The sequence below is a fragment of the Rhinolophus sinicus genome, linkage group LG04 (assembly GCF_036562045.2).
Source record: "Rhinolophus sinicus isolate RSC01 linkage group LG04, ASM3656204v1, whole genome shotgun sequence".
Classification (NCBI taxonomy): Eukaryota; Metazoa; Chordata; class Mammalia; order Chiroptera; family Rhinolophidae; genus Rhinolophus; species Rhinolophus sinicus.
In genome coordinates, this window is record NC_133754.1 from 8,980,190 (window position 1) to 8,993,867 (window position 13,678).

The 13,678-nt window shown below is 36.5% G+C and overlaps 1 protein-coding gene across 2 annotated transcripts in view; it reads left to right on the top strand.

Moving 5' to 3' along the window:
• The window catches only part of SUGT1 (SGT1 homolog, MIS12 kinetochore complex assembly cochaperone), a 50,028-nt gene that overhangs the window by 10,337 nt on the left and 26,013 nt on the right, over positions 1 to 13,678 (top strand). For both annotated transcript variants that reach the window (XM_019755296.2, XM_074329346.1), the window contains exons 6-10: positions 1,012 to 1,065; positions 1,447 to 1,463; positions 4,029 to 4,063; positions 5,662 to 5,758; positions 6,535 to 6,642. In XM_019755296.2, the coding sequence (XP_019610855.1) occupies positions 1,012 to 1,065; positions 1,447 to 1,463; positions 4,029 to 4,063; positions 5,662 to 5,758; positions 6,535 to 6,642 (311 nt within the window). The remainder of the gene's footprint in view (positions 1 to 1,011; positions 1,066 to 1,446; positions 1,464 to 4,028; positions 4,064 to 5,661; positions 5,759 to 6,534; positions 6,643 to 13,678) is intronic.

Sequence of the window (13,678 nt, forward strand, 5' to 3'; positions counted from 1 at the left end):
CCGCTTCTTGTAAATATGTGTATATATGTATATGTGTATATATATTATATATACATACATATATGTATATATAATACATATACATATATGTATTATATATACATATACATACATGTATATATATATATATAATGTCAACTACAATTTTATATATATATATATATAAAATTGTAGTTGACATTCATTATTGTTCAGCTTCAGCTTCAGGTGTACAATGCAGTGATCAGGCATCTACACCATCACTGAGGTGGTCTCCCTAATGAGACAAGTGTCCATCGGACACCCTACATACTAACATTTCTTAACATTATATTTTATTAAACCCTGTAACTGTTTAGACATTGTCATTGTTCTGAGTCTTCAGAAGTGAATAGTTTATGTATATGTTCACATTGCTATCTGTAAATATATAGTTCACCGTCTATAGTTCCCAGATGCCATAGGACTTGGAGAGAGAACAAAACTCCACAAAGTAGGAAGATGCTTCTTGGTGTTGATAGGAAAGGCATGGTAACAAGTAGAGCCACTGAGAGAGTAGTAGACAGAATAGGTAGGTAGCTGCACTGGAGAGCAAACGGGTTGAGAGAAGCTGCTAGACCTCAGCCCAGCTGACGGTTACCAGGGCTCCACCCCTCCCTAACCGATGGCATAGTGGGACTCTGCTTCAGGTCTGATTTTGCTGTGTGAGAGGAAGCTCCTTTAAGGGAAGGGGTGAAGGGAAATGTAGATGATCATATCTGGGAAACAGTAAGGTTCACTGGTTAAAGCTAATTGTTTTTATTGAAAATTCTTCAGGATGAACAACTAAGTGTTAAACCTAATGGTGTATTTATAGCTATAACGTTAGGGTTGCTATAAGCTCTGTTAGGACATGGTTTGGTTTGCTTAATTCACTGCTGAATCCTCAGTGCCTAGAACACTGTTTGGAACATAGGTGTTCAGTAAGTATTTGTTGAGTGAAGATTTCGGTGGTGCAGATGAGTGGTTTTACAGTCGGTTTGTTCTTTCTAGGTGCAGATGCTGATTTCATTGTGTGGATTAAAAGGTGTCAAGAAGCGCAGAACGGTATGTATGTAGGTTTCCATGGTGTTTCACTTGAAAAAAGTAAATGTTTGACATTTTTTGGTTTAAACAAATATGTTTTTAATAACTTACAAGTAGTACATGTTCCCTTAGATAGGGATTTCCAAAGGTATTCTGATTTTCACCCAGTTTGTTATGTTGAAAGGGAGATTTGGATGAATTTGTTTTGCAGTGGTATTACTGGTAATTGCTAAGGAGTCTAAAATGACTCCAGGATGCAAAATTAAACAATTTTCCTTTATTTGGAAGGTATGGGGAATTGATTTGCTTAATCATTATGTCTGTGCCATAGAAATCACGTATGCAGCTTTGCCTCTAAGTGTACTGTTACCTGAAAATGTTTCCTTCTTATGTTTTTAATAGGATCACAGTCCACAGTGGTAAGTCCAAAGTCTTTATCCTTCATGTTTTTACTTAATTATATTATTACTGTATATATTTGAGAGAGAACTCAAAGTGATCTTTCAGTTAAATAATAAGCAATTACAATTAAGTACTTGTTCTTTCAGTAACTGAAATACCATTTTTTGGTGAAATAAATAATAGAGAAGTTTATACTCATAAAAATTATTGGTCTCTTTTAATGCATTTAGTGTGTGTGTGATTCAAGTTGATTTGGTATTACATTTTAGTACGCTCAGGATGATTATTTCTTCTCTGCTGAAAAGTCATCACATTTAAGTTAAACAGTTGCTGCCTTGGAAGCACTTGCAGGGCTTGTTATGGTATACTAGGACACAAAAATTAACTAAAATTTGGAAATGTTTCAGTCTAATTCAGTTTTATGCTGTTTCGAACATGAAGATTTTCAAGTCTTTTCGGTTATTACAAATTATGGTGGAGTTCAGATATTTTTTTTATTTATGTTAACCAACTTTGGTTTATATAACTTAGGTTTAACCAACTTAGGTATAACACACATGGTTAAATTAGGGCCAGTGGTTTTTAGCAGTAATCATCTACATATTTAAGAACTAAAATGACAAGAAGTCAGGTGATGTGTGTGGTCCTTACTCTTCCTGGGGAATTATTTAACCTTTTTGATCTTTCCTTCATCTCTAAAGGAAGATTTGCATATCTGTCTTCTAGAATTAGGACACTGAGAAAGTCACTTATCCTCTGAGCTTTCTTCATGTGTCAGCTGAGTCTGACAGTGCTGGTCTCCGTTAGGCAGGCTGTTGTGGGCATCAGGCCAGTTCTGCGCATGCGCAGACTGCTGTTTGAACATCCCCAGGAGTGAGCCCTGGCTGGCTACTCCATACGGCTACTCCATACCTCCAGACGTGCCCTTATTCCTAGGCATGACAGATGGGGGAGGTGTTTAAAAGCTTCCTTCACCTGCTAGTATTTTTTTGTTTGTTTGTTTTTAAAGATTTTTATTGGGGAACAAGACTTTATTGGGGAACAGTGTGTACTTCCAGGGCTTTTTTCCAAGTCAAGTTGTTGTCCTTTCAATCTTAGTTGTGGAGGGTGCCGTTCAGCTTCAAGTTGTTGTCCTTTCAGTCTTAGTTGTGGAGGGTGCAGCTCAGCTCCAGGTCCAGTTGCCGTCGCTAGTTGCAGGGGGCACAGCCCACCATCCCTTGTGGGAGTCGAACCGGCAACCTTGTGGATGAGAGGACACGCTCCAACCAACTGAGCCATCTGGGAGGCAGCTCAGCTCAAGGTGCTGTGTTCAATCTTAGTTGCAGGGGGTGCTGCCCACCATCCCTTACAGGGGTCAAGGAATTGAACTGGCGACCATGTGGTTGAGAGGATGCGCTCCAACCAACTGAGCCATCCGGGAGGCAGCTCAGCTCAAGGTGCCGTGTTCAATCTTAGTTGCAGGGGGCGCAGCCCACCACCCCTTGCAGGACTCCAGGAGTTGAACCAGCAACCTTGTGGTTGAGAGCCCACTGGCCCATGTGGGAATCGAACTGGCAGCCCTCGGAGTTAGGAGCATGGCGCTCCAACCGCCTGAGCCACTGGGCCAGCCCTACCTGCTAGTATTTTTGTCCAGGTCTTACAATACCTGGGATTGAGACTAGACCTGAAAAACAACAGAACGGTGTTTCGATAACAAAGACTGCCTCGTAACACAAACAGCAGTTTAGCTGCCGTGCATGTTTTCACTGCTGTGGTTCAGTCTAGTTTTATCTAGGTACCAAGATGAACTGGAATAATCCATTCTAGTTAGTATCTCCACTTGGCATCATCTAGATTCAGGTATTTCTCAGTAGTTAACACTGGAGAGTAAAGCGGAGTTAGATTCAGATCTCTTGAGTGGTTTTACTTGCTTCTTCTACATCCCATCTCTTCCTTTCTTATTTAAGAACAACTTAGGGACCACAACCCAGGGCAAGTTCTTTAGATTTACATACTCTTAACTGGCACACATGGAGCTTAGGAAAGTATGTGTTGGTCAGGAGTCACTTTGTTTCATGATGGGCAGGGTGAAATGTTTGTTGCAGAGAGGCCACAAACCACTTAAGATGTTATGAGGAAGGCTCCTTGGAGACTTTCCTTCCTATGTTCCAGAGCAATGTTTGTTGCGATTGTTAAGCCTGAATGTTGACGCATATACAGTATTCTGAAAAATGGTTTTTAAATGTTACTGTTTTCAGTTTAGAGGGTTACCGAACCTTGGAACTGGACATTTTAAATGGAATGTATTTTAGTCATACCTTTAGAAAGTTTTCTGTTTTTTCTGAGTTTTTTTATTTTAGGGAAAAAAAATCATTTTGAAATTGAAACTCATAAAATTATAAAATGCTGAATATTCTAATTTTTTGTGAAGCCTTGTATTACTTAACAATTGTGGATACCCTGCTTTGTCTTTGAAGGAAGTTTTGATGTAATTATTCCATATCAAAGTAACTATAGCACTGGGTAGATTCATAATACATACATTTTAATGTTTAGTTAATTAACTTGTAAAAATCTTTCTTTTTTCAACTTGGCAAAATCAGTCTGCATCCCAGCGGACTCATCAGTCAAAAATCAAGTAAGTGTTTCTGTTTCATAAAACAACACGTAAATATGCCTGAAGGGAAAAAAACCCTGTCGTTTAATAGTAATCAAGTCTTTGCCCTGTGATTTTAAGTATTTCTTAGTTTTTTAAAAAGTTGTGTTATACCATAGAAAACCTAATTGTAAGGCTGTTTACTGATTAGTATTAGTATTTATATCAAGGTAAGTTTAAGTCATTTCTCTATTTTAAACTTGCTTCGCCTGGTTTCATGTTATGTCACTTTTTCAAATAGTAAGAAGAGTCTCTTCCAGTTAAGTTATTAATACACAAGTAAATAAGTTAGTAGTAGGCTTGATAGAATTGTAACTTTACTGCCTTTTGTATTTTGAGTAGATTTTTCTTATAATAATTCTGCATGAGCTGAAAGTGACTATTGCTGAGGGCAGCAGTTAAAATAACGAATAAGCACCTAGCAAATGTTTGAATTTATTTTTAATTATTTATTAGTCACGTATACAACTTACATCTTTAGGACTGTAACAGAAACACAAAGCATTGATTTGGAGCTTTGTATCCTCACTGAATTTCAAAGGAAAACTGAGACTCTTAAAGTTCATTTTTGTAATCAAGGTGCATTTTAATTACCTAAAATGGCTTGGAAGTGTTAAAATAATTTATTCAATTCTTTCTGGAGAGATACAGGATGACTGTCCAAGTAAGTACCTAGTAGACAACGTGGACTAGCTTGGTGGCAGCAGGAGAGGTAGGACACAAACATCAAATAATTATGGTGTTTGGAGCATTAAATTACCCAACATCGATTTAATAAATATACTGTGTACCAGGCACTGTGTTTAGTCCTGGAGAGTAATAGTGGCTGGATAAATAGCTCTGCCCTCATGGAGTTAGTCTAATTTGAAAATGAGGATCCTTTCGTTTTTACAGCTTTCTTTGGGAAAGAAACAGAATCTCCAGCCACACTAGTTTCCCCACGTACCTTGAGATTGAAGGAAGATATTGTATTTACTGTTGTGCCTGGCAGGATGAGTTAAACTTATTTTAATTTTAGCTCATTCGCTTCTGCTCCCTGAGTTCAGGGCAGTTGGCCCCCAGCTTCAGTGAGGAGATCTTGGAGTGTGGAGTCAGGCTGACCTGGGACCAGTGTGATACCTGCCACTGACTGGCCGATTGCTTCACCTTCTGATCTTACATTTTTTCATCTGTAAAATCGGGATAGAAATGCTTCTTGTAGTATTAGGTTGAAATGAGAGTGTAAAACTATTGGTGGTATATAATAACTGTTAGCCTTTTAAAATAAATTTCATCTTTAACATTAGCTTAAGCACAACAGTATTAGAGATATGTCAGAACCCAGAAAATCATGGAAGAATTTAAATGCAGTGAAAAGGTTTGGGAGATCACCTGCCTTACTGTTCTCTTCCATTAGTACAGATCCTAGGAAATTAGCTGCATACAATTATTTCCGTGAATCAACAGCTGCTTTGCTATTTTGTTCCTCAAGGTGGAGCTCTTGTTGTTTATTAGGCTGTAGTTTTTATCTTGACAAAAACGTAAAAGAGCAACTTTAAGAAAAGTAGAAGTTCTAAGTTTCTTCTTTTCTTTTTTAATAGGTATGACTGGTATCAGACAGAATCTCAAGTAATCATTACCCTTATGATCAAGAATGTTCAGAAGAATAATGTAAATGTGGAATTTTCAGAAAAAGAGGTCATTAGTCTTTGAACCATTTTCTATGTTGAGATTAAATACTTTTAATTTGCAAATATATTAATATTATATTGCAGAGTAATCCATAGCAGTTTATCAGATATGTCATTTCTTCCTGAAATAACGTGGAAAATGCTGTTGAAAATCTAAAGTTTTGCTTTTCAATTTGAGTCATTTTAATTTTTGAGATGAGTCTGTGTATACTATAGGTTATAGCTAAATGTGCATTATTTTCTTGAGATTTGGAATTCAAAGCAGAACTTGGTTGACAAATATAAAAGATACTAGTAAGATACGTGATTTGATTGCATTTGGGTGGTATACTTCATGAATAAAGGTCTACTTAGTTATGTGATTTATATGTAGAATTTACTAACTGTATCAAATGAGTATGATTTTTAATATTTAGGTTTCTTATCATTTCGGAGAAAACGTTATGATAGATATTTAAGTTAGTGATAGAACTAGATGATTTGCATATGAATACTTTTTCCTACATACTATATCATTTTGCTCTTGTATATTGGGTTTCCTTGAGATTTAAATGTTAAATATGTATTATGAAACATTATTTTCTGCTATTTAATCATGTATGTGAGAATCCATGTGAAGAATACAAGATGAAAAAAAGGGATTATTTTGAGGTCCTTAAACTGATACTCCATATAAAAGTATTTAAAATAATCTGTAACAATTCTATAATTATATTCAGTTTAAATATTTTACCCTTCATTATATAAACTTACAAAATTTTCTGCTAATTTTGTGTTCATTAGTTATCTGCTTTGGTGAAACTTCCTTCTGGAGAGGATTACAATTTGACACTGAGTCTTCTTCATCCTATAATACCAGAACAGAGCACGTTTAAAGTACTTTCAACAAAGGTAAGACAAGAGAAAAGAGTTGTCAGGAGTAATATTTTCAATGTATAGAAACATTTGTCAGCCAGTGTGATTAGAGGCTTGTAGATCCTTTCAGCTGCCTGTCTTTTTTTTTTTTTTTTTAAGATTTTATTTGGGAAAGGGAACAGGACTTTATTGGGGAACAGTGTGTACTTCCAGGATTTTTCCCAGATCAAGTTGTTGTCCTTTCAATCGTAGTTGTGGAGGGCACAGCTCAGCTCCAGGTCCCCGTTGCTAGTTGCAGGGGGCGCAGCCCACCATCCCTTGCAGGAGTGGAACCTGCAACCTTGTGGTTGAGAGGACGCGCTCCAACCAACTGAGCCATCCGGGAGGCAGCTCAGCTCAAGGTGCCGTGTTCAATCTTAGTTCAGCTGCATATCTTGAAAAGGGACAGGATAAATAATGATAATTTTTGAGAAACAGTTTTCCCCTCCCAAAATTCTAGGGCAATGGAGTGTAAAAAAATCTACTTCACCTAAGTGGTGTTTGTATAGTTATTAAGATAGATATAATACTTCTTAGTAAAGAGGTTTTCAGAAAAAGAGAAAATGTTCGGCCTCTCTTTTAAGATTTGATACTGACAATGTCTCTTCTCTTGAACTTGTCTGTATGGCCTGTTTTGTTATACAAATACTTTTTTCACCCTACCTTATGCAGTTAAAAATACAAATTCCTATAAAGATGAATCAGCTCTTTTGTTTTTTCGGTGAGCTGAGTTTTAGATTGCTTTTGTTATAAGGGATTAATTAACAGTTTAAATTATAGTTTAAATTTGTAGTGTTTAGATTTCTTCATATTTTTAAAAAGTGAAAAATAGAATTAAAGTTCAGGGACTCTATCAATCAAAAGATGTAAATAGTAGTATAATTAGTAGGAAAAATACTGAACTGAAAATAAAAAAATCTCACTCTTTTTCTTTGCCTGACATCTAAATTTAAACTAGTCACAAAATGATCATAGGACTAAATTTTCATCCATAAAAATGAGGGACATGGACTAAATAAGCTATGAATTCCCTTTATCTGTAAAATTGTATGAAGGTATATGGTGAGTTAATAAGAATGAATGAGATAAACAGACTTTTTCCATTACTACATCTTTATACACATGTCCTGCAATGTTATTAACGATTGAGTTTAGGTTCTAAGGACACGTGAATTTTCCTGTTGTAGAATAGAATCACAGTCAGCGTGTGTCATGAAGGGTGGTAACTGGGCCTGCAGACAGAAGAGGGCGTCTGGGGGGGTAGGAGCAGGGAGGGCGAAGTAAAGAAGCAGGAGTTTTTGTATCTAGTTAAAAAGGATCTGCCCACTTGTTTATGTGAAGGTTACGAAGTACAGAGATGTTTCAGTGTCAGGCGGAGGAGGGTTGCTTGGATAGCATAAAGTGGGAAAAAGGACTAAATATTACCAAGATTTTAGTCTTCCTGGCCCCATCCACGCAGTGTAGAATTTGTTTAAGAAAAGAATATGGGGTAAAGTAATTAACTGAAAAATTATAGCTAGATTTGGGAGGGAGACGGGTCAGAAAAATACAAGTTTGGCAGTTTTGTACCTATTTCTATCAAGAGGTTGTTAATGCATGTCCTTTTGAAGTAATTTAAAGGTAAACAGATTTGTGTGAATAGATGGTGACTTAGAAACTTGTGTCCCCCTATCCTTGTGGAACAATAGTAGGTGTGGTAGATGCAGAGAACTGATGGTGGCCAGATGGCAGGGGGGTGGGGGGGTGGGTGAGAAAGGTAAAAGCGATTAAGAAGTGCAAATTGCTAGTTGTAAAAATAGTTACGGGAATGTGAAGTATAGCGCAGGAAATAAAGTCAATAATAATGAAATAACAATGTATGGTGTCTGATGGATACTAGATTTATGGGGTGATCACTTTGTAAGTTATATAAATATCTAATCACTGTGTTGCACACCTGAAACTAATATAATATTGTATGTCAACTGTAACTGAAAAATAAATTGGAAAAAAAGAATAGTGTGTGTGGTAAATACACAAGGCTGTGTGGCTAGAATCAGGCTATAACTAAGCACTGTCCACCCTTATTCTTTATTGGCCTTCACATCTTGATCGCTTGTTGATTCTCAGCATTACTCAGCCTCCCCACTGTGTCCTCAGTTTGCCCTTTTTTTGTCCCTTTTCCTGTCTTTAAGGGCTCCATAACTACTTTTCTTATATACTAGTTTGTCTATAAATCCATTTTACTTCCCTTACACTTCGTAAGTCTTTTGAGGATAAGAAGCATGTTATATTTGTGTCTTTGTATGTGCTCCAGGTAAGGTTACCAGGTAAAGTACAGGATGCCCAGTTAACTTTACAAACATTGAATACTTTCTTTAGTGTAAGTATGTTCCGTTTGCTCAATTTTGCACCCCTAGCACTGTACATTGTATGTAGTGGGTGCTCAGTAATTGTTCAGTGAATGGATTTAAATTGGATTCTGATGTTAGCCCTATGAAGTTTGCAGACTGCTTTCGTTCTTAGTTTTACAGGTGAAAAGAAACTGAGGTTCATGCACTGTGACTATGTGCCCTTGCCATTAGATGATACCCTCCGTTTATTGTATTTTTTCAGTTTTGCAGATAATTTAGATACTGATATCCCTTTATAGATGGCACAATGAGACAAAGAAAACAATTTGAGTTTCATGGTAGCAGCCCGAGGCATTGTAGAAAATATAAAAACCAAGTGCTCTACCCAAGTTCACAGTTACCAAATTGTTCAGTATTGGCCAGGAGGAATGCTTTTATTTCTGTAAAGCTAGCGCTTCTTTGCTTAGGTTTTTCTAAGTTTTGGGTTAAAGAATTAAGACTGTAAGGATGTATTCTGAAGGATGATTATTTTTCTTGTCATAATCCAGAGTACTTTATATTACTCTGATAAACTACCAACTTCTAAGCCGCATGTATGGGAAGCAAATTGAAGAATTGTACAGTAAGTCCTCACTTAACATCCTCGATAGGTCCTGCGACATTAAGTGAAGCAACGTCTGATGAAACCGATTTTACCATAGCTGATTGATACAATAAAGGAGTTAAGTTCCTATGGCGTCTATCAAAGTAACAAAATGATGTTGAATGAACGATGTTATTCAAGGGGCTGTTGTACTTAATTATATCGTAGAGCAAATGATGAAAGTTTTGAATCCTTTTTCATACAGCAGAGGGAGACAGTGTTAAAATATTGAAAATAAAATCTTTCTCTGGGTTACTGAGGAATATTTAGTGATGACACTGAGAGGGAAAATAGTGAAGTAATTTGCTTTTCATATGTATTCAGATGTCTTGAATCCTTTATGTGAATTGAGAAAAGGATGCATTTTGCTCAGAAGAATTTGCTTAAAATTAGAGATTCTGTAAAATCGGCAGTTTAAAAGGGTTTTTTTTTTGCTTTTGAGAATTCTGTCTTTTTCTTTTCCACTGTCAAGGTTGAATGAATGTTGCATATTCATGTATAACCATCAATTAAGTGTTATTAATTCAAGTGAAATATAATTTGCAATGAAAATAAGAGACAGGACCCTTAAATTAATGAAATAGCATTTCTTAACTAAATATTTTACAGTTTAATATCTGATGTTTTTCCAAGTCAGAATTCATTTTTTTCAGTGTCTTTAAGAGTTATTTCTACCTTTTACTGAATACAGCTTTCATATATGCCTATTAATCCATTTTCTTTATGAAGAAACTGAAACTGTAATGTTTCTTTTGTTCCATCTGGTTTATTTCATGTCATATTCTCTGGTTACAATCATAAGATTATAACTTCAGTGACAGCTATGCTGTGAAATACTCATTTTAAAGATTAATATTCATTCTCTGTAAGTAAAAAATTTGAATTTTCAAAATCTTTGGAGTAAATTTGTCCTTGTGGAAATGTTCTCGTATTCCTATTTTAATCAAAGTAATTTTTCTATATTATATCTATATAAAATATGGAAGCTTTTAACTGGAACTGTGGGAAATAAGAATGTGTGTCTTTAATTAGAGACAAATAGCTCCCTTTTCCCTTCTTAACCCACCAAAATTTGAGAAGTTTTAGAGTGAATTCCTTTTTTTAATATACATAGAAGAATCCCAGTGATGATGAAATGGAGTAGGGGTGTCTGGGGATTGTACTGCTTTTTTAAATGCATAGAGGTGGGGGTTTTGGGATTGTTGTTTTTGTCTTTGTGATATAGTGATGGTGGTGATAGTGAGTTGTTGTTTTTTAATAACTGGTTAGTTGCTGATGTTTACAAGTTGTAAATCTTGGAATGTAGTGCCACCTGTTCTATTGTATATTTATTTTCAAAAGAAAAGGATTTTGCTGTACTTACTATCTATACCTGTCTTTTTAAACTTAGCTATCATACATTATGGATATTTTTTTCATGCTCTTCAATATTCTACAGCAAAGTATTTCATTGTATGCATTTACTATAGCTTATTTAGCCAGTCCCGTATTGTGTGACCTGTGGAGAATTATAGTAGGTAACTGTTTTGACTGCTATGTATTACCTTATGTAATCCTCACAATTATTGCATAGCGGAAGTATTTTTATCGCCTATTTACAGGTATGGAAACTAAACCCAGAGATGTTAAATAACTTGCCCAGAATTTTTAGCTACTTATGGTGATAAAGAAATTGATGTAGCATTCAATTATTTACCAGACACAGTGTTACATTCTTTTCATACATATTCTCATTTAATCCTCATAAGAACCCTAAATGAGACAAACCCTATTAACCCCATTTTTTGAGAAACTGCGACAGTGAGATTAGTTACTCGCTCAGGGTCATATATCCAATAAGTGGTACCTATTTGTGACTCTTTATATAAATACACAATAGTTTGGGGTTTTTTTGTTTTGTTCTCAGCTGTTGCTTATTTCTAAGGAAATGAGTAAAACTTCAAGCAGTAAAAGACACTTTCAGCAAGTTATTCTATCTCTTGGCTCCCTCATCTCAAAACTTTGGGTGGTAGCCTTCTATAGGGTGGTTCTGTTGAGTGAGATGATGTGTGCGAAGTGCTTCATACACGGGTGTGTAATAAGTGCTCATTAAATTTTCTGCTATTGTTATTTTATCCCGATTATTTAGATTTTTTGTTCAGGTTATAAAAGCAATAAATGCCTACCATAGAAAATTTGGAAAAATATAAAGGAGCTGAGAAAGTACTCAGTCTTACTGAAATTTTAACGTCCTTCCTTTCAGACAACTAGCTATTTCCCAGTGTTTTGGTCTGTCACTACAGATGATATACATTGGAAATTCTTGTTCATGGGAAATGTCTCTTCTGATTAATTTTTTTCAAGAATAGAGGCTGTGACCTTATGTACCAGCACAGTGCCTGGCTCAGAGCAGGCACTCAGTAAATACTAGAACTGAGCTTTTAGAACTTTGGGGAAGATTTTTCACTTCCTCTTCGTTTGTTACCATCTCTTGCATTTTCAAAAATTATAAAATGATTTGAGTGTAAAAGTAAAGAAGCTACTGTGTTTCCCCGAAAATAAGACCTAGCCGGACCATCAACTGTAATGCGAGTTTTGGAGCAAAAAGTAATATAAGACCCGGTCTTATATAATAAAGTATAATATAACATACCAGGTTATAATAATTTTTGCTCCAAAGGCACGTTAGACCTGAGGGTCCGGCCAGGTCTTATTTTCGGGGAAACACAGTAGGTGTGCAGTCTGGCCTCAGGAAAATGGAGCTATTCTGTTATCCGATAGAAGGGTTCAATATAGCAATTAAATGTACAAAGAGCTGAGTAAGAGAATGTTGGGAAAGTTACATTCTAAGGATCAGGGGAACAATTATTTAGTGACTACAGCCTTGAAACAGATGGTTCTCAGAAGTTGACCAGAAAAAAATAATTTTACCAGTGAGCTCTCCAGTGTTCGGGAAGGATCCCTTCACCATCAGTCTGTAGCAGTAAGTGGGGCTTCCTTAGCACTTGTTAGGAAGGTGGTGTCTGGACGCCATGACCCTTTGGGGGTGGGCGGGGGGTGGCTTCTCTTTAAATCTGAAGTTCTTTCATTGGAAAAATTTAAACTTTGCTGTGCAAAGAAGATTTTAGAGGTGGATGGTAGTCCACCAAACACCGAAAACGGCAATCCTGCACCGTCCAGCAGGCTCAGGCTGGGATTCTTCCCGGGAAGCTGTGCGCACTCCTTCAGGCTGTCGTGGTGCATTGAGAGCCTTCCCTGTGCAGACGATTGCAACATGCAAGAAAAAGACCGGAGTTCTCAGTTAACTCTGAAATGATGTCTGACGTAAATGAAAATAGAATGGCTTATTAAGGTCACCATGAGATGTCTGAAATTAAACGATAATTCTAGAAGTATCTGCCAGAAGACTTAAAACTTCATTTTTTAAAGCATGACTAAGCATTAAAAGTGATGTAGGTGTAAAAAGGAATTCGCAGAAAATTAGTGTCCCTCCCCTTTCACCTTTTAAAACAGCTGCTTTATATGGTTTATGATGTGCAGCTATTCTAATGAATGGAGTTAAGTATAATTTCAAGTTCAGGTCAGCATGTCTCTGTAGAAACAGGTTGTTGCTAAGAGCTTTGCCTTTGGCTTTATAAATGCCCTTTGTTCATGCTGCGTAATTACTCAGGTTGCAGTGGCTTTCAGTGGATATGAGTGCTAGTGTGTGCTGCTCTTCAGGTGCACAAGAACTAGAGACAGTGCTTAGCGTGGGAACGGGACGTGCGAGCACAGGGCGCCCTGCGGCAGAGAGTAACCAAGGACGGTGCTGGCATACACACTGCTTGCCATGTCTTTATTTCACATGAGTTGATAATTACAGGAGCAAGGTGTGATTTTTAATTTTAGGGTAACATCAGTAGCCTTTCTTCAATAACTGCTGCTGTGTTGTTGCCAGCTATTAGGTTTCTGTCCCTTTTAGGTAAATACTTCAGCAGTGACAACGTAAACTAACCAGAGTGCAATCACTTAATACTGTGTATGAGAAAATATTGGTGGTATTTTACTTTATAAAAATTAGCCATAGTTCATTTTAGAG